Source organism: Rhinolophus ferrumequinum, chromosome 6 (assembly GCF_004115265.2).
Source record: "Rhinolophus ferrumequinum isolate MPI-CBG mRhiFer1 chromosome 6, mRhiFer1_v1.p, whole genome shotgun sequence".
NCBI lineage: Eukaryota > Metazoa > Chordata > Mammalia > Chiroptera > Rhinolophidae > Rhinolophus > Rhinolophus ferrumequinum.
The window spans coordinates 1,755,718-1,777,570 of NC_046289.1; the positions used below are offsets into that span (position 1 = coordinate 1,755,718).

At 42.1% G+C, this 21,853-nt stretch overlaps 1 protein-coding gene across 15 annotated transcripts in view; it reads right to left on the reverse strand.

The window, feature by feature from the left end:
• Positions 1-21,853, reverse strand: part of MARK3 (microtubule affinity regulating kinase 3) — an 81,354-nt gene that overhangs the window by 15,458 nt on the left and 44,043 nt on the right. For 6 of the 15 annotated variants that reach the window (XM_033106984.1, XM_033106981.1, XM_033106980.1 and 3 more), the window contains exons 6-14: positions 18,883-18,953; positions 13,742-13,798; positions 9,744-9,980; positions 9,463-9,582; positions 9,122-9,221; positions 8,706-8,818; positions 8,015-8,168; positions 3,465-3,682; positions 763-866 (exon numbers count right to left, since the gene is read on the reverse strand). In XM_033106984.1, coding sequence (XP_032962875.1) covers positions 763-866; positions 3,465-3,682; positions 8,015-8,168; positions 8,706-8,818; positions 9,122-9,221; positions 9,463-9,582; positions 9,744-9,980; positions 13,742-13,798; positions 18,883-18,953 — 1,174 coding nt within the window. Of the gene's footprint in view, positions 1-762; positions 867-3,464; positions 3,701-8,014; positions 8,169-8,705; positions 8,819-9,121; positions 9,222-9,462; positions 9,583-9,743; positions 9,981-13,741; positions 13,799-18,882; positions 18,954-21,853 lie in introns of all 15 variants that reach the window. The other 9 variants (XM_033106979.1, XM_033106978.1, XM_033106972.1 and 6 more) reach the window with 3 other exon arrangements.

Genomic DNA, 21,853 nt, shown 5'->3' on the forward strand with positions numbered 1-21,853 from the left:
TCTTCTTATCGACATGTTACTTTGTCAGTATTTTAAATCATGCTTTCCTATGTATGCCTGCCTCTCCACCAGATTAAAATCACTCAGAAGACGGTTGCACGTTCCTTTTCTCTGGGACAAATGCGTGCCTCTTTCAAGGTGGAGACTGTTACTACTCGGCCACGTGGCCCCTTTTGCAAACTGCTGACCGCTGAAGGCTCATCCACCTGGGGATTTCCATTCCCCAGGAGTGGGGCTCCAGGCTTCAGTCCTCATCCTTCCCCCTTTCAGCCACTGTTCAAGGTACTGAAGTGCACAAAATAATCTCGACTTCCCTATTCACTGTTCTACATTGAAACCATTATCTTACTACCTGCAGTGTTTCCCCGAAAATAAGACCTAACCGGAAAATAAGCCCTAGCATGAATTTTCAGGATGACATCCCCTGAACGTAAGCCCTAAAGCATCTTTTGAAGCAAAAATTAATATAAGACCCGGTCTTATTTTCGAAGATACACGGTTATCTCCTCTGTGAAAGCTCCCTGGTTAAATTCGACCCTTTCAATCATCATATACAGCCAGCCAGGAGGATAAGCTCTGGACAGTGAGAGGAATTTGGAATACTAGTACCTCACTAAAAACTCACATTCAAATATAATTTACAGTTAGAGAATACTTACCAGTATTATTTAAAGTTTGATTATAAAAACTGAGAAGTAAACAACATGCTTCCATTTCTCTTGGGAAAAACAAACTTTCTTGCAAACAGCTAGAATTTCATACCTGTTCTCTCTGCCGTTTGGAATTACTGAGTGTCTATCCGCTGTAGCTCTTTCACTGCAAACGTAAGTATTCCGCCGAGTCATTCCGCCAGATGCTGTATTACTCTATTGGAAAAAAAGAGCATTTTTGTCTTAAACTGTGTAGCGAATATAGTACAAAGAGAAAAAAACTCACCTAAACATGAACATTCAGTCTTTAAATAAACCTACACTGAAATAACAGTACCGGTCAAAAGATCAGAAAGGGGGGTGAAGGCGACAACTCTCCCCTTTCTCCTGGCAGACAGAATGAAGAATGGCTGTGGTAGAGTGACTCTGAAAAACTGGCAATAATAATCCATAAAGTAATAACTCATGGATTATTTAAAGTAGGAAGATAGAGATCCACTATTTAAAAAGGAATACTTTCAAAATTAAAAAGCAACCACAAAATGACAAACTATTGAAAAATGGGCCAAGGACTTGAACTTGAATAGGCAGTCCTCCAAAGAAGCCCTACAAATGGGCACAAGCACATGGCAAGATGCTCAACAGCATGGTCACGAAGGTATGTCACATCCACTAGGAGAGCCATCAAAAAAAACGGAAAGTAAGTGTTGGCAAGGGTGTGGAGAAATAGGGACTCTCATACATGATAGGATGTCAATGGTGCAGCTGCCGTGGAAAAGCTCCGTGGTACCTCAAAAAGTGAAACAGACCCCGCGATTTCATTCCTAGGTATATGCCCAAGAGAAATGAAAGCTAAGTCCACAGAGAAACTTGTACATACATGTTTATAGCATCATTATTCCTAGTAACTAAAAGGTAAAGATAATCTAAATGTCCATCAACTGATAAACAGCAAAACTGTGGCATGTAAAAAGGAGTGAAGCGCTGGCACACGCTACAATTTGGACGAACTCTGAAAACATGACGTGAGTGAAAGAAGCCGGTCACTAAAGGCTGCACGTCCTGGGAGTCCAATGATCTGACCCGTCCAGAAGAGGCCGACCCATTGGGAGAGAAAGCAGGTGGTGGGTGAGGCTGGGGAGTGACCCCTCCCTGGGCACTGCGTTCTGGAACCAAAGGCGGTGGCTGCACACTGTGGATGTACTAGACGCCACCAAACACCACGCTTCAAAATGGTTCATCGTATGTCATGTGAGTTTCACATCAATTTTTAGAAAGCTAATACTTTCAAAATTAAAAAGCAAGGAGCAAAAGTCACAACTAAGGAATTTTATCAGTAAGAACAATTTTTAAAGAAAGATAAAAGCAGCCACTTTTAATACAGCATGAGCAGACCATGTATAGGCAAATGCCAAAGACTAATGGGAGAAAATTTTAACAGTACTTTTTTTATTTACAAATAATCAAGTTTGGGTGACTGATAGATATTGCTCAGGAAGTATTTTGAAAAGAGCAGTGTGATGAGGGGAGCGATAGGGACAGGAAGTTAGGAAGGCAGACAACAAGGTCCTTACCGTCCCTGGAAACTGTCAACAAAAGTTGGCGGCTGAATTTAAAACAGGGCTACAGAATGACAATCCAATTTTACAGCATTAGGAAGCCAAAATTAAAAAACCCTTTCAGCACAGGGTTTACTCTGATAAAGCCCAAGGTCAGAGGATGGAGCAGACCAAAGAAAGGCTCTGGGCCCCTTTAGGAGCCCCACCCCCAGACTGGCACAAACGGAAGACTCCCTAAGGGGCAACAGCTTTCCGTTGGGCTCTTCCCTCAAGGGGTGATGGGGTGTGGGTGTCCAGAGGCCTGTGTCATTGTTAACTTTGTAGGGAAAAGCAAGGCTATAGAATTTCTTAAGATTATTCCTTCTCTGCAAATTCTTTCCAAAATCAATGTGCTAGGAATAATAATTACTATGTCAGGTCAGATAGAACACACTTTAATTAATGGAAAAGTGTCTGAAGCTGAACAGAATCTACTTAATTGAACAAATACTACTTACTTACGGGGGGGTTTAAGGGTAGGGATTATGAGGTGGATTCAGGTCAGCAGTGTAATTTTAGGCAATTACCTAACTTTTCTTCATTTTCTTCACCTTAAAATTTAGCTGGAATGTGGAAAAGCACTCGGCGCAGTCCCTGGGACATGGGAAGGATGCACAATTCTTTATCACTAGAAACCTTTGAAAATGCAGGGCAGGGCAGCTGGGTGGCTCAGTTGGTTAGAGCATGAGCTCTGAACAACAGGGTTGCAGGTTTGATTCTCCCATGGGATGGTGGGCTGAGCCCTCTGCAACTAAGATTGAAAACGGTGACTGGACTTGGAGCTGAGTTGCGCCCTCCACAACTAGACTGAAGGTCAATGGAGCTGATGGGCCCTGGAGAAACACACTGTTCCCCAATACTTCCCAATAAAATTAAGAAAGAAAATGCAGGGCAAACAGTACATCCCTGGCCCGCGGGGCAGTCAGACCTCCCAGTTTGTGTGGTCCCTATCTACACTGTCATCATTTGGTTTTCTTTTCCGTTAGACTCTGAGGTCTAACAGACCTCAGGCCCTAACACAACCTAAAGCTCGGCAGATGTTTGTGGAATAACTAGAAACGGCCCTTCACATAAAGGGTCTGATCACTCATCTAGTGGCATGGGGATCAACAAGAAATACCTTCAACGCAGAGGTTGATGGCTGCATGGTGGCCTGTGGTGACGAGATCACAGGACGGTTTTGACCCTATGACTCCAGGAGTTCAACAACACTTACACTTGGAACAGCAGAGCTCTTCTTGCGTTCAGGAATATCCGCCTTGTTGGGGTTACTTGCATTCCCAAGCATGGGACTGGCCGGAGCAATTCCCTTTCCTCCAACAGCACTGCCGCTTGACTTCCGGGAGGGAATTCCATCTTCTTTGAGGTCACCATCTGCAGTGCTGGTCTGACTCCTTTTCGGATACGCCACAACTGAAGGAACAGCCGGTCCAGCTGAAATAGAGTTGTTCCCTTTTTAAAAGTCAGAATACAGTTCACATTTTATTGTATGAAAATAAACATGTTTTATAAGATGACCTAAAATTGCTTTTCAACTAAGGGAAATGTAAGACAGTAAAATCCTCTATGACGTTTCCCATCCGGGTATGATGTTTTCCCTATGCAATGAATTCAGTTTTGAAATTTCACTTCTTAGTCCCTTTCTACTTGCGGTTTGTAAGAATGATCATTAGTGTGCTGCAACAGCTGTCCTTCAGAAACCTCTTCGGGGACAGTTCCTGCACACATAACTAATCAAACTAACTTGATGCACACGCATCACATGTGAACCACTTCACCTGGTACATCTGAGTGAATCATCTTTGTACACAAGATACTTTCCCCTTTTGGAACAGATTTACGGGTCATTTCTTTAGTGGTTTTATCATGGATCTTTTTTAAAGCATTCAATCTTCTAGATAAACAGGATTCTGAGTAAACAGGGAAAGGTGGTATGCGCAGAGGAAAGCATGTTTCTCATGCATGCGGAAAGGAGGCAGTGGGTGAAGGTCCCCGTCGCACCCTCACCACGAGAAGTGTGCATCTGGGGAAATCCTGGGTGGACAATTAACGTATGTCCTACAATAAGTCATCTGGAGACTCTGATAGTAGCACAGGCGACTCAGGGCTCAAAGAATTGTGAAAACAAACAAGGTAACTAGTGTATTCATTATATATGACGTCCAGTGGTAAACTTAACAAAGTAACTAGTGTACTGATTATATATGTCCAGTGGTAAACTTAAGGTAACTAGTATATTCATTATATGCTACGTCCAATGGTAAACTTAACAAGGTAATTAGTATACTTTTTATATATGATGTCCAGTGGTAATCTTAAGGAACATACCAAATGCTCATCATTTATTCTGCAGCAGGAAACTATATTTTAGATCTATTAAAGTGGGGTGGGGTGGGATGCAGAAAAGCTAATTCTTAGACAAAAATCTAAATGGTAAATCTATGTGGAACTGAATTAAAATTACACAAGGATTTGATTTTATTTATTGTAGGAGAACAACTAAGCTCTCATTTAGCCATTTTAACATTTTAATGGACACTGACACAACGCTCTGACCTCGGTCATTCTGACTGCTCACTTTTCCCTGTATACTGTGTGTCTCTGTGTGTATTTGGTTGTACACACTTTTGGTACACGTGCGAATCCAGGTGAGTACCACCTGCCAAGACACAAGACTTCTCCATCTCAAGGGTCCTGTGGGGCCACCCTTCCATAGCTATAGCCACCCCTTCAGCCCCAACCCTCCCCTAACCTTGGCAACCACTAATGTGTCCTCCGTCTGTGCACTTCTGTTAGTTCAAGAATGCTGTATGAATGGAATCAACTCTGTGAAATCTTTTGAGGTTTCTTTCCTACTCAGCATAATTCCATTGAGATCTATCCACGTTGTTGCGTGTCGCAGTTTGTTCCTTTATTGCTGATCACTGTTCCACAGTGTGGATATGTCACACAGAAATGAGATTTTTATGTAGTCAATTTGTCAAGTCTTTTCTTTCACAGCTTTTAGAGTTTGGGGCCATAGTTACAAGGGGCTTTTGAAGTCCAAGTTATAAAAATTATCTCATGTTTTGTTTTACTATTTCTGTGGTTTTATTTTTTATATTTACATCTTCCTTCCAGTTAGAATCTACCATTGTGTAACATGTGAGAAATGAATACAAGTTTATTTTTTTCTGATAACTACCAAATTGCCCAGTACCATTTATTAATAAACCAGTCATTCTTTACTTTTTTTTTTAAAAAAAACAAAGAACCCCTTGAAAATCTGATGAAGATCATGCTTGCTAGAAAAATATACACACACACAGGTCCCAAAAAGAACCCCAGATAAATTAAGCTGTGACTGTACAGAGGCAGGCATGTATCAATCACTGGTACCTAAAGGGAGGGACGAAGGGGAGAGGTGAGAGGAGGTGGCGGGACGAGCTACAGGCTGGTCTGGCTATAGGCGTGTCTGTTTTCACTGGGAATCAAGTGGATTTACTACACAGAGTATGTCAAGCCTATCCCATTTTTAACACCTAAAGGAACAGTGCCAGAGGCATAATCAAATCGTTCCTTTGTTGGATCACTATCTTCTTCCCCATAAAGAATAAAAAAGTACGTGGAATTGGGTCAGTGACTTCCTATATACATGAATTTCTAGAAATATTCTTTTATGGACATCTTTTGAATATTAGAGGCTCCGAGAAGGAAGAATGATGATTATCATAAAAAGACTACTCCGGGCGGCTGGTTTCCTCAGTGGTTAGAGCACAATGCTCATAACACCAAGGTCGCCAGTTAGATTTCCACATGGGCCAGTAAGCTGTGTCCTCCCCAACTAGATTGGAAAAAAACACAAAAAACGACTTGACTTGGAGCTGATGAGTCCTGGAAAAACACACTATTCCCCAATATTCCCAAATTAAAAAAAAAAAAAGACTACTCCAAGAGGAAATGTGCAAGTTAGTGGACAGAGGATGGGCCCAGGGAGTCCTGGGTTCTGAGTCAGGTGTTCCCACGTCTATATATTGGCAGGAGACTTTGTGAGCTCTCTTGGCCTATTTCCTTATTGATAAAATGGGTTTTTGGTGCGTGTATGATACCATGCCTAAAGTTCTTTTTAACTCTAAAATATTCTGAGCTGTAGAAAAAGGCATCGGGAACCCAGATGGAACCTATGTGCTTAAGGAAGAATTAATTTACTAAGACAGTCACTAGAGATAGGAGAAAACTCCCTTACCAGCTTTCTTCCAGGATTCAGGACAACTCCCTTTAAACTGGATGGTTTAGAGCAATATGTAGGCATTTTGCTAATTGCCCTGCAGTCCACAAGCATTGAAAACCCCTCCTTGTTAGCAACTGACATGAACAAAAAGAAGAGACCGAGACCCAGATCAATGCCTAGTGTACAAATGCCATGAGCACAGATCCTGGCACCAGAACGAGTTCTAAGCTCTCAGTGACACCCTTGAATAGCAGACATGCAGACAGTTTACTGACAGTATCGGTATAAGGTGCTGCTTCAGCCAAACCATATAGACAGGCAGCATCCACAGAAAGAGAAATGGAAGCCAAGCAAAGTGTCATCACTTTTGTACAAAATCAAAGCCGTTCACACTAGAATGCTCTGTGCGGTTCTAACTGCCAACTGAGAAGGTGAGAGGATGGAGGTGGCCCAACATCCAGAGAGGGAAATGAACTGAACCAGAGGTAAACAGATGTGCCATGTGAGGACGTAGTTTTGGAAGTCAGGACCAAGCCAACATTGACTTGGTTCCTGAGTCCTAGAATTCTAGAATTAAAGGAAATACCTGCAACATTAACACTCTCAGTTATAGGCAAATAAACACACACATGCCACAGTCTCTGCATTTCCACACACGGGGGACTGAGTGCTTTGGAGGGAGACTGTCTAGTTTGGTGAGCATCCCCTTTAGGGCCCTAAGTCTCAGAAAAGATTCACTTCCACGTGACGATTTAAGAGTCAGTGTTTAGATGCACCAACAGCTAGACATGGCTGAGAATGACACAGGTCAAAAATATAAGCCAATTAAGGAAAAACTGGGGCACATCTTCCTCAGGGCTGTGCTGTGCTATGTGGCAGCCACTGACCACCTGTAGCTACATAGAGTAGTACTTCAGTTTTCAAACGTCTCCACTGACGAACATTTCGGTTTACGAACGCCGTAAACCCAGAAGTAAATGCTTCAGTTTTTGGTTTTTGAACATGCCTCGGAAGTAGAACATGTCACGCGGCTTCCACTGAGTACAGGATCCTGAGGCCTAGCTGTCGGCTGTTTTCAAACGTTTCAGAACTCGAACGGTCTTCCGGAATGGATTACGTTCGAAAACCGAGGTACCACTGTATATTTAACTTCACAAAACTGAAACTCGTTCCCTCAGGTCAAGCGCTCCACAGGCATGTGATGTGTGGCCACTGGCTACTGTACTGGACAGCACAGCTCTAGAGCATCCTCAGCACCACAGAAAGTTCTACTAGACAGTGGGGCTCCAGAAAGGAAGCCCAAAGCAGAAACAGGAAGGGATCAGCAAAGAAGCAAGCCAGAAGAAGGGGTCCCCAAGGGCTGCGTGGTCAGCTTTCCAGCCCGCAAGGCCTTCCCTAGCTAAGGCCATGGGATATGCAGGAGACTGAGCCCTGAGAGCTTCAGGCCAGCACCTACAAGGCGGCTGAGGGGCCGAAAAGGGAACGCAGCCCGGGAGCCCCCAGCAAGGTGAGGAGAGGCCTCCTGCAGTGGGGCGTCACCAAGGGAACACACTTACCGTGGTCACTGTAACGCCTCTGCTTTTGGCTTGAAGAAACACTTCTCTGCACTTTGTGGTGTGGGGACTGGCCAGTGCTGTTGTTGAGGTCACTGCTTGGCCTAACCTTAGCAAGTGAAAGATTGCTGCTAGAACTGGAGTCACTAGCATCCAGCTACGAGAAAATGAGAGAAACAGAGCAAACCACAACACGAACCCAAATGGCTTATTAGGAAACTAAACTTCTTGTAACACACAAACCTCTCACAAACAGCTCATTTAGAGAGAAGAATCATAATGCACAAAAATGACAACCCGAAGTTCAGGCAAAGTGCTTTTCCGACTGCGGGGGGGGAAAACTCACAAAGGAATAGGTATTTATGCTCTCCTTTCCAGGTGTTTTCAAATAATTTAAAGCACTCTATTTACTTCACCTGATACTTCGTATCAGTTCTAAACTATTCGAGGCTATAGGTTAATTTACGAAAGACAAGTTTGTGACAATATCCACTAGTAAGGACGTTATCTTAAAGAGATTAAAATAGTAGCTAGCTCATCACTCAGAAGAGCTAAATTTTTCATTTGCAGATAAACTCAAAAATGATACGCCAAATGTCACACATAGTAAAAAAATAAAAATTAAGAGAAGAGCTTACATAAACTTGTAACTTACATAGAGGATATTTTGTTTTTTTTCTCTGATCACTCTTACCTCTGAAGATTTTCTCCCCAGCAACAAATATGTAGCTGTGATTTCATCATATTTCATTTTACTAAGAGATTCTTGGATTTCTTCTTGTGAATATCCCATTCCCACCATAATATCTAAAAGAAAGACAAAATATAGTTTATGTGTTTTGTTTGGATAAGAAATCCCTGTTACATGCTATAGTAGTTTCCTTTATTTGACCCAAAAGATCACACATTTCTAACATAAACGGGCAGCTGGCTTATTTCTGAGTTACTGAGTGCTAGTATAGCAAACTGCACATATGCTCCTGAACATGACAGATCAGCTGATTCATGTAACTGACGCTTAACTTCCCATTATCTCCATCTTAGGCATACAGGAGTCAAACCAGAAATGCACTACGTGCACACACAGGCAAGCAGGCACAGGTGAATTACCTATTCTCTTCTGGTCTGAGATGTCTAGTTCTGGTTCAACAAATGGCTTGAGCTCGTCCTCCTCATGGCCCGCGTTGATCCACCGGTCCTTCATGATTTGCTGCAAAGGAACTGTTCATTAGCAGCAGCAAGCGAAACACTCTGATCACCACACTTAAGAAAATTTACTTAACAGTTCATCGATTACAGCTCAAAGGGTAACTTAAAAAAATGTTTTTAATGTCTCAATTCCTGCTTTAAAAGCCCCAGGATAGTTTTCAATGTCATATAAACCAAGCAAAGCTCTAAAAATACTTTAAAGACTCTCCAAAGTGGTTATTTATCTCCACGTATGCGATTACCTCTAGAGTGCCTCGTTTGATTGGATTTAGCACCAGGAAACGTTTGAGAAGGTTTTCACAGTCTGTGGACATGTAGAAAGGAATTCTGTATTTTCCTCTTAATACTCTCTCTCTCAGTTCCTTTGGGGAGGTAGAGAGAAAAGAAAACTAGTGAGCCAACTCTGAGGTTAACGAAGAACCCCGAAAGCCCCCATATTGATGTAACACGAGGAGACCAGCACTCGCTATGCTGGGAAATCTTTTTAGCTTTCTAAAGAAGCTGGTATAAGTGCTTCTTCTACCTTTAGGTTCTGGCCATCAAAGGGGAGCGACCCGCTGACAAGGGTGTAAAGAATGACACCGAGGCTCCACACGTCCACTTCAGGCCCGTCGTATTTCTTGCCCTGGAAGAGTTCTGGGGCTGCATATGGAGGACTGCCACAAAACGTGTCCAGTTTACCGCCAACAGTAAATTCATTGCTAAAACCAAAGTCAGCTATTTTAATGTTCATATCAGCATCTAACAATAGATTTTCAGCCTAGAGGGAAAACACCAAGACAAAAATGAAATTTAACCAAAATGTAATTAGAACTGTGATAGAATTAGGCATTTCATAAAAGCTTTTGTAATGATATAAAGTTAATACATCCGAATGAATAAAATGAGAAAACATTCTTTCCAGAATAAAATGGAATTAAATCAGAATTTCTGATTTAACATTAAAGACACGAGGTATAGATTAATTCTAGCACTAATATAAACAACAAATGCCCCACGATAAAAAAACAAACAAAACAACTTTTAAGTAGTTTTTCAATTAAGAATAAAAAAGGGCTTTTACCAAATGAATGCTTCTGTAAGTGCACAGCCATTTCACAAAACTGCTAATGAATGCTTCTGTAGGTGCATAGCCATTTCACAAAACTGCTAAACAGCTGTATAATAGCTATTATTGGGGAGGGGAGAATCCTAAACCTCAAACAAGATACAGATCACGGTCATTTATTTATTTCAACAAACATATACCACGTGGCCATTACATACCAGGCGTCATGTTAGTGTCTGGATATATAATGATGAACAAGACAAACACGGTCCTGCCCTTAAGAAGCTTATGGATTAGGAGAGGAGTGGCAGAAAAATGAGCAGTGACACTCTCTGACCTAAGTGTTGGGACAGAGGAAGGGTGGGGGCCATGGCCTGGCACTGAAAGGTGTGGGATGGTTCCAGAGAGGGGGTGAGATTGAAGCTGCTGCCTGAGGTTTAGTTGACACTAGTGGGTATGCTGATGAGAAGTATTTCAGGCAGAAAAAACAGTCTGAAAACCCAGAAGGTGAGAGAGAACGTTTTGCTCAAGACACTGAAAGGCAGTGTGTAGAATAAAGATGCAGAGAGAGAGAGAGAGATGGCTGGGGATGTGGCCATGGCTGAATCACAAAGGGCTAGCAGAGTGACCCGCAGTCAGGAAGTTTCCATTGTCAAGCTAAGGGCAATGGGAAGCCACAGAAGAGCTGTTCAAGTGGGGACAGTGATCGCACTTGTGTTCTTCATAGGCCATTCTGGGTGCAATGGGGAAACCACAAGGGAGGGAGGCCAAGCCAGAAACAGGAAAGACCAGGCAAGAAGCTCATGTGGTAACCAATTACGAACGCTGGTGGTCTGAACAATGACGTGGTAATGGGGACAGAAAGAAGCAGCAACAGGACCTGGGGAGTGAGTGGACCACAGAACAGAGAGAGGGGCACCTAAGGGACATCAGTCACCAGGATGAGAACTCAATATTCAAGTTCAAGAAGGAAGAGCTTCAGGCTATGAGTTTGCTGACCCTGAGGGGCCGACGGATGTCTAGGTGAAGGTGTCTTTCTATCAGCTGGATACTGGATCCTAGAAGAGAGCTCGAGCTGCAAGAATGGATTTGGGGGTCATCAACATACAGGGGCTACTGCAGCTACCCGAAGGGTGCAAATGCAGCCAGGGCGGGGCAGTGGAATAAGCAGGTGGGTGACAAGTATGTGAGGAGAGAGAGGGTATGAGTACCTAGTTAAGACAGGATTTAGACAGTGTTTAGAGAAATATGGCTGTGAGGGTGAAGAGAGAAAAAGGGTGTATCTGGAAGGGGAGAGGGGTGGAGAGGTTTTTCGGTAAAAGAAGGTATAGACTTGAGCATCCTCTTGTAAACACTGCTGGTGAGATCCAGTTGAGTGAGACGGTGAATGGGACACAGGAGACAGGAGGCCGCAGAGGGGCAGCAGCCCCTGCAGGGAGACAGGACCTAGAGCGCAGAGGGGGAGCCCACAGAGGCGCCCCACTGTCCTGCAACAAGAGTCAAGTTCTGAGGGGTGAAGGCGGGTGAGGTGTAACTGAGTGAGGCCTGCTGGGAACCCAAGGGGGTTTCGGCCTGGTGCTTTTGTTTCCCTTGTGAAACAGGAAACCTCTTCTTATGCTGAGAGCGCAGAGGTGGAGGACTATGGAGTAGGTCTCAAACACCAGTGCCGTGAACAGGACAGAAGGCTGACGCAGTGAGAGTGGGGGAGGCTCCCATCTGTTTGCTGGTGTGATGATTTTTCTCCAGAGACCAACTGTGAGCTGCTCTGACTAAAATGTAAAATACTTTTCATAAACCTCATTTTTATTTTTCTACAGAGCAACAATAATCAAAACAGCACAGTATTTGAAGAAAAACACACAGACCAATGGAATAGAACTGAAAATGAAGAAATAAACCCACATAAACATGGGCAGATAATTTTTGACAAAGGAGCCAAAAACATACAATGGAGAAAAGAAAGCCTCTTCAATAAATGGTGCTGGAAAATTGGAAAGCCACATGCAGAAGAATGAAACTAGACTGCTATTTGTTACCATATACCAAAATCAACTCAAAATGGATCAAACACCTAACTGTAAGACCTGAAACAATAAACTAGACCTGAAACAATAAACCGCATAGAAGAAAACATAGGTACTAAACTCATGGACCTTGGGTTCAGAGAGGATTTTATAAATCTGACCTCAAAGGCAAGGGAAATAAAAGCTGAAATAAATGAATGGGACTCTATCAAACTAAAAAGCTTCTGCACAGAAAAAGAAACCATTGACAAAATAAAGAGACAACCAACTGAATGGGAGAAGATTATTTGCACACAACACCTTCGATAAGGGGCTAATATCCAAAATATGTAAGGGAACTCATACAACTCAATAACAAAAAGACAAACAATCCAGTAAAAAAATGGGCAGAGGGCATGAACAGAAACTTCTCCCAAGAAGATATTAAAAACGGCCTACAGATATATGAAAAAATGCTCGACTTCACTATCTATTAGGGAAATGCTAATCAAAACCACAATGAGATATCACCTCATTAGACCAGTTAGAATGGCTATTATCAACAAGACAAATAGTAACAAGTGTTGGAGAGGCTGTGGAGAAAAAGGAACCCTCATACACTGTTGGTGGGAATATAGATTGGTACAGTCGCTATGGAAGGCAGTGTGGAAGTTCCTCAAAAAATTAAGAATAGAATTACCATATGACCCAGCAATACCTCTCCTGGGTATCTACCCAAAAAATCTGAGAACATTTATCCATAAAGATATTATGTTCTCCGATGTTCATTGCAGCTTTATTTACAGTGGCCAAGACATGGAAACAACTAAAGTGTCCTTCGATAGATGATTGCATAAAAAAGATGGAGTATATATACACAATGAAATACTACTATGCCATAGGAAAAGATGAAATACTGCCATTTGTGACAACATGGATGGATCTTGAGATTACTATACTAAGTGAAGTAAGTCAGAAGAAGTTGAGAACCGTAGGACTTCACTCATATGTAGGATATAAAATTGAAAGCAAAGGAAAAAGACAAACAAAGGAAGAAACAAAAACTCATAGACACAGACAACAGTTTAGTGGTTACCAGAGGGTAAGAGGGGAGGAGGGTGGTAGATGAGGGTAAAGGGGGTCAAACAGTATATGGTGAGGAAGGAGAACTGACTCTGGGTGGTGAACACATAATGCAATATACAGATGATGTATTACAGAATTGTACACTTGAAAGCTGTGTAATTTTACTAACTGCTGTCGCCCCAATACATTTAATTAAAAAAACCACACCCTCATTTTTATTTTTAATTCTCTTTACTGTAACTTGATTAAAAGGATTTGATTATTATAGGATTTATTTTTTCTTATTTAACAACACAGTCTAAACGAGGCCTCATTTGGGTTATAACTGCTGGGAGAACTGAGCGCATACAAGAAAAGCACCCACTGGTGGGCACTGGGACCCACCTTGAGGTCTCTGTGAACAATCCGCTTCTGGTGGCAGTACTGGACCGCAGACACTATCTGAATAGGAGAGATGCAAAATGAACAGTCACCATGGGCGCAGATTCATCAGTGAGATGAAAATACGTCATTAATGTTCACACATGCTAAATGCTCAGACATTTCATGTCTGTGTGGAGCTCTAAATACAATTTTCTTAAGCTCTGAACTTTTCAATTGGGAGAAATTCAGGGGTGAGGGCAAGAAGCGATAGGTGAGTATGTTCTTCCTGTTCTCTCTAGTTTAACTGGAAAAGTCTCTTCTGGGGGCCTCCCCCTTGACATTGCAATACTTTTGAGTGTGGTGCCACAGCCCAACAAGTCACCAGGATCTGGAGGGCCAGCTGCCCCCAGGCCCAGGCCCAGATGCTCTGGGGCGACCTCCATGCCCGTGTGACCAACTCAAGCCCAACAGGCAGTTCCAGACTCTCCATGGCCAGGTGTTAACCCAGGTTGGTTCTGTTAGTTACTTGTCTTCCCAGTCAGTCTGCTCCCTACAACACTCTCTTCCTTTTAGCTGATGGAGGTTCAAGGACAGCAGAAGTTACTTCACTTCTGGGAGCATCAGTTTCCACTTCCTTAAAATGGAAGAATAAATGCAGTATGCAAACTACAAACTATGGGAACTATTATGTGCTCTCTCAGTAAGGGTCCCCCCTACTCTCGGCAAATGGTGTGCTTCAAGTCAACCTCTGATTGGTCCTGGGATCGGCACTATTAAACAACGGTTTTGCTGAAATTTCACACTTACTAGTAATTTTCTCATCAGTCTCCTTTTCTAATTATAAAAGTTTTATATGATCATTATAGAAATTTTAGGAAATACAGAAAAGTTTATACAACTATATGCATTACCACCAGAGATAACATTGCTGTCATTTTGGTGTATTTGCTTCTAGTCTTTTCTTTGGTGTTATGCACATATATTTATATATATGGCTTTATATATACAAAACTGGCATTACAATGAAAATACTGCTTGTTGCTCCAAATCATTACCAGCCTTGAAATGTAAGTCACACGCACTCACCTGGACTAGACATAAAAACTCACAGGGCTGTTCTATAGGTTAATATTTTGGTTCAGAATAAGCAGCAAAGAGGAGCTGGGCTGGGATGATGTCAAAATCAGGGCTTCATACTTTATAATAAAGTGAATATTCAAAAGATGAGACCTACTCATAATCAACTAAAGGTACAAAAACTCCAATGCCAAAATAAGCATTTTAGAGCATCTATTACTTTGGAAATGTTGTTTCTATTCTGTCGGCATGGAAAATGGGAAAGTGAAATTACTTTTGTTTTCCTAAAACAAAGCAATAGGTTTACTGCCTAGGACATAGGTAACTTTTATCTTACTTCTGCCTCATCCAATTTTCTTTCTGTCCCCCACCCCCATATTGAGTTTTCTCTGATAGATATTTTCAAATTCTGCTGTTCAATCAGATTTGACAATTTCTTATGCTTTCTCAAAGAAATCAAAGAATTTCTTGTTTTACCTCCAAACAGCTCAAAGCTAATGCAATGCCACAATAACCTGAAAATACTCAACTTTAAATGATTGCTTTTTTGGCATTCTGCTTTTAAGCTAGAAGCAATTACTTCTAAAGAAGGCCGAGAACCTGGATGTTTTCCAGGTTAGAATCTGAATGCAAGCACTCATACATGAAAGGACAGAAGTTGTGACAGCACCAAGACACCAAGACAGAGGACAGGAAAGAAGATGAAGGCAGGAATCTATTCTCTTTCTTTGAGAAGAACAAGAGCTCAGCCAAAAAATGAAAACAGCATAAGCAGTAAGTAGGCTGAGAATGGTGAAGAAGTGGGAAGAGGAAAAACCCTCTGCTGATGAACACGGAAAGAAGGGCCAACCTTTGACAGAAAACAGAGCATGCACAGTGTACTCTGTGTGCGGCATACCTTCCGCTTTGTCATAAAATGGAAGACTTTTTATTTAGTCAGAGTAACTGTCATGCGGGGTATCCTGCCGACTACGCCAAGTGTCGTGCGGGGCGTCTGGCGGGGTCTCAGCTCCCCACATAAGAATGCAGGACATGGCTAGGCCAAAAAGGAACACCCACGGAGCCATAGGTAGGGGAGTCATACCATTATACTCTCACTGGCGGCTGGGTTGGAGAAACAGGAAACAGGAGCCACACAATTCTCAACCCTCACTGTGCCGCTTGCAGACTCAGCCACCATCTCCTTGCTAGCCCCCATTTTTTTTGCTAGCCTAGCCACGGCAGTTATATTCATGGCTAATGGCTCACTGGTTACAGCTGACGGCCAACTAGCCACAGCTGATGGCCATTTGATCACAGTCGATGGCCATTTACTACCTGAGCCAGCACCTTTCTATGTGAGGCCGAGAGCCTGGAAACTGCTTTTTGGGGCTCTGTCCCCACAGTAACGATGACATAAACTTTTGGAAAGCATGACAATTAGAAACAGAGAAAGAGAAACACCGATATCGTGCTGATCCTTCCAGGTTTAAATGAGCTGTCTTAAGGGATACTGTAGCAAGGAGAAAGAATTACATTAGCTGGAAGCACCTTAAATCAAGTCATTAATTGTAAAAGCATGTGAACTCCCTTTCCTGGGTCAATTAAGGTACTTCAAATAAAGGCATCAGAATTTCTGCAGGAAATTTAGAATAAAAATCTGAGCAATTTCCTCAAGATTTAGGTTAGGAAATGTCCAAGTCCCCCTGACAAGTTGGATCCCACCGAGGGGACAGGTGGAGATGGAGGAAGAGAAGGTTCTGGTGTAAGTGCTACCCAGCCTCCTGAGAGGGGGTGCAGCTCCAGCAGCTGCTGCCGGCCTGCACTGGCCTTCTCCTCCGTCAATAAACCACATCTGCATTAATGTGCACGTAGGAAAGATTCATCTGAGTGGGAGGGAATTTAAGTTTTATAAGACAAAAAAAATACTGGTTTATAGGTGGCCAATTTATAGAAATTAAGAGTAGTTATGAAACGGGTCAAACAATAAAGAGAAATCTGAGGGGGGCGGCTGGTTAGAGCACACTGCTCTTAACAACAAGGTTGCCAGTTTGATCCCCACAGGGGCCACTGTGAGCTGCACCCTCCACAACTAGGTTGAAACACCTACTTGACTTGCAGCTGATGGGTCCTGGGAAAACACACTTAAATAAATTAAAAAGTTAAAAACAAAAAAGAGAAATTTGAGTTTCCTTCCATAGATCACAGAATAAAGTGATAACAGAACTGAAAAGAACTTCAGAATTCATCAAGTATAACTTCCTCCTTTTTATAACTAGAAAAACTGAGGATCAGAGAAGTTATATAATAGCCAAAAGTTAGTTTCAACTTTGAAATTTAATAGGTTTTATTTCAAAGTACCATTATTATGTTTAAAGCTTTTAAATTATATTTAAGCAATGGCAAAAGTTAAGAAAGTTATGAGTGAGTCCATAACTATAAACACTAGACTAAGCAAATCAAGAGAGGCAGATGTCAGGAGAAATCTTGAAAATTAGCCAAAACTGCCTTTCCAAATATTGTGAAACCTTTAAAGACTCCTGTCTATATGTCCACCTTGACAACCTTATATGAGAATAAAACAAAAATTTAAAAGTTCTAAGATAAATGAGTCTATACTTCCATTTGAATAAAGAACTTATGGCCAGCCCAGTGGCTCAGGCGGTTGGAGCGCCGTGCTGCTAACGCCGAAGTCACCGGTTCGATTCCCACATGGGCCAGTGAACTGCACCCTCTACAGCTGAGATTGTGAACAACAGCTCTCCCTGGAGCTGCATGAGCAGCTGGAGGTTGGCGTGAGTGGCTGGTAGCTAGTTTGAGTGGTCGGTAGCCAGCGTGAGCGGCAGCACATGGGCTACTGGCAGCCACAGCCGTGAGCAGCCGAGCTGGCGAGAGCCGCTGTGAGCGGCTGACCTACGACTGGAGACCGACTGCCTGAGCCGGGGGGAGCGCAAGGCTCGTAACACCAGCACGGGCCAGGGAGCTGTGTCCTACACAACTAGACTGAGAAACAATGGCTTGAACAGAGAGGCGGGTGGGAGCGGGAGAGGAGAAAGAAGGGGGGAAAAAAAACAACTTACAACTATGAAAGCACAGAGTTCCTTTAAAAGTAATTAAGCACCTGCGCCTTCCCTTCATCTAAGGCAGGGGGGCAAATTATGGCCTGGAGGCGAAAGGCGGCCACCACTTGTTTGTGCAAGTAAAGTTTTGTTAGAACACAATAATGTGAGTGTATTTGTTTACATATTGTCTACAGCTGCTTCTACACTAACAAGAGGAGAGTTAAATAGTTGCAACAGAGACCACATGACCCATAAACCCTAAAATAACTACTATCTGGCTTTTCTGATTCCTAGTCTAAAGAATCGCACAAGGTAATAATTAAAGAGTTGAGATTTGGAATCACAGGACCTGGGCCTGAATCAATGGCAGGTCTGAATCTTGCCAGACATCAAATTAGGGGCAAATTATTTAATCTGCCCATGCCTCCGTTTCCTTTTCTTTAGCAAATGGACATAATAATACGCAACTCACTAGGTTGCTGTGAGATTTAATGCAGGGAAAACACTTATCCTAATGTAATGATCAATCAATAAATAGTAGTTATTATTAATAAAGATAGGAGAGTGAAGTCACTTTTATGCTTAAAATTTGCTTACTAAAATAAAATGAGTGTTTCCTTAAATGGCAGGGTAAAGACAAAGCAAGAAGGTTAAGTCATTAATGAACAGATAAAGTTCTATTTCATTTTGGCTTGTGCAGGACAAAACCAATACTGAATTTTGGGATTGTGACGCTCTTCTTGCTAAGAACTCAGGAATGGTTTTAATTTACACAATCATAGGTGTTCCGAAAAGTTCTAGTTTTTTAAGGCTCAACCGTCAAAAACTAAGAGTGAGACGAAAATTCTAAAGACGAAGCGGCTGCCTCTAGCACAGTGCCTTAGGCATGAGAGGTACTTCATAAATTTTTGTTGAACTGAATGGCCAACCCCTGCTCCATCCAAGGGCCTTATAACAAGGTACAGAGGCAAACACTCGTTTGCTTCAGGGTTTAAGCGAGTTAACATTATTAAATCAATCAACTAAAGGCACGTTAATTCATACCTGTCTAAATTTAGCTCTTGCTTCTTTTTCCTTCATTCTTCCATGTGCAACCAAATAGTCAAACACTTCACCTATAATTGAGAGAAATAAAAGTAAGCAGAAGTCCTACTTCTAAGCATTAATTTTCCATAAATTGATGATGCTTCATTTTAGCCATGCTCTCATTTTTATTTTTAAATATAGGTATAAACAGAAACATGTGGAATTTAAACTAAACTAGCCTTAACTTTAACTACAGGCAAAGTTCATTCACAAAATCTTTAAGCTAGTAAAAAGCTTTGAAATTAGATTCTCTTATGTTTAAATTACACAAGTTTTATTTTAAAGATTATGTTTTTAATATGCTTCAATAAAAACTTAGCAGTGAAAACTGAAAGTTAAAATTGGTAAGTTACTTGTGTTAAAAGAGGGTATCTATACTGTAGGATTAGGACAACAAAGCACTTCCTGAATATAGTCATTCATTCAACAAACATTTATGGAGTCCTACTAACTGCCAGGCGCTGTTCTAGACTGGAGACACAGAGTAGTGAACAAAGCCAAGTCCCTTTCCTCATGGAGTTCAGTCGGGAGGGGAGACAGAACAAACAAATGAACATGCAGGATGGAGATGACAGGGACGGTGGCGGCAAAGCGAGGACGGAACAGGAAGTGCGCGCACGCGTTTTGCTGACTGTGAGCAGGGAAGGAGGCAGAGGGTGAGCAGACATGAAGAGGAGGAGAGGTCATGAACGCAGCCCTGCAGGCTTCCATAAGCACGGGGCAGAGCTCTGTGTGAGAGGAGAAGCAGAGGACAACATGAAATGACTGGCCTCTTACAAGGACCCCTCAGGCTGCTGCCCAGAGGAGAGGGTTAGGGCTGGGGAGGGGCAGGGAGCATGACTGGGAGCCGTACAACATTCAAGACAAGAATGAGGGCGCTGGGCCGAGAGTGGGGAACGCAGTGGTGTTGAGAAGTGGGGGATTCAGGACACAGTGTGAACCAAAGGGTAAAGGCAGCAGAACGCACAGGCAGACAGCTAGGCGGGAGGTGGTTCCTACGGTATTAATTTCTCAGAAGAGACGTGACCTTCAGGGAACGTTATCAGTAATGCCAAGTGCGTGTCAATTTAGAATAAAGAAACACCTCTGAAATCAACAGAAAAGAGTACTAACTTAGCAATCAGGTAGAAAATGTGTTTGGGAAAGAATCATGTCTAATTCATACAAATAAAGTATACCTTCAGCTTAGTGACGGCATTCAACTAAAATATTCTGATACTTAAAAAAGCTGTTTCAGAGCACAACTTAAATACTTTTGAAGAAAAAGTCATTCTGAATTGTACATTAATATCTGACAACCTTTAGCCTTAACTGAATAAATTTTTAAATAATGGATAGGCATAAATGTTTCAAGTTATTGCTTGATTATATAATGATATTTTAAAACGCATTACATGTTGTTAATTTACACTACACAATTCATTTAACCCTGATGAATTACGAAGTTAAATGTCAGCTCAGTAAAACGTCAGCATTTTCTAAGCAAATGACCTTTGTATTTGCATTGTAGTATACAATGTCAAAACAAGAGGTTAAAAAGTGAAAACAACTAAAGCCGTGTGCATATCATAAGGAAAACAGTTTTGACTTTAAAAAAAACCTAACGGATTAAACACACTAGTTGTTGAGTAACACAGATAAAAAGTCCAAGTCTATCAATATAATTTTAAAATGTTTTTATAAATTCAAATACAATATAAACCTCTTAAGAGATTTTGGAACCATAAAGCCACACTCACTGTGTTATAAATCAGTTCAACCCAGATCTTTTTTTGTCTTTATTAAAAATGTATTAGTACTCAGATTAAGCAGCTGAACTGAACCTCTACAGGCTATGTGAGAAAAAATAGCAAACAGTGGCTCTCTCCACCCAGGGCAGGGACATTCATGTGGTTGATGGAAGGATCCTGGACAGAAAGCCCCTCATTTAGGTCCTGCCACTAGCAATGGAACTGTTGGCACAGAACACCTTTCAGAGCTTGAGTTTCAGCTGTAAAAATTACAGTGTTGTCCTGGATGAATTCTAAGATTCCTTCCTTTTCTCTAATTCTATGGTTCCACCAAAGTGAAAAATACCAGGCTAGGGAGGAGTGGTCAGTTAACAAAACTGTTGTTCAAAATGGCAGACCTATCAACAACAAAACGAAGTCCAGGACATTGATAGTCTTTGTTGAGTTGATTAAAACAAATAGCCCAGGCCAATAAACCACCACCAATCGATTAGCGCTGTTATAATGCACTTCAAAGTGGGGGGCTGTGTTACATGGCTACTGAGAAACTCAGAGACATGGAACTTAGCAGGTCACACTGCCCACGACGGGGGCTGGCTGGACTAACTCCACCTCTGTCTTCCCCAAAGCCCACCCTCTTTCTGCTAAAACTGGATGCTTCTCAGATGTTCTTGTTTTGCCCCTATGTAAGAGCAATCTCTATGAGCCTGGTACCTAAAAGAGATGGGAACAGAAAGCCATGACCAACTAACAAAAGCAGGAGAGGCTACATGGTGCCAGAAGACTGGGGCTCCAGGCCTGGCAGAGTACCACAGTGAGACTTCCAAGCCTCTATTTTCTCAAGGGTAAAAGCCCACCAGCCCACCACTCACTGCCTGGCCACCGCACAGAGTCACTGTGAAGGTCAAAGGAGAGACCGGGTGAGAGAAAGCACTTGTGCCCTGCAGAGGCTACACAAATGAAAAGGTTATGAACGTTACTCTGCAAGATAAGTAGAAAGTATTAAAAACTCTATATAGATTTTTGGTTCTGCAATTAACTTCAGCTCTTCCTACTACTCACTCTTCAATCGTGAAAATCTCAACTAAATTCTAAGCCACACACTTAAAACATGAATTACACGACTAATCATGAATTAGGAGCATGGCAAAGTGGTGTCAGGTGTGCCTAGATAACCTCTTCTTGCTCACAACCGGCTT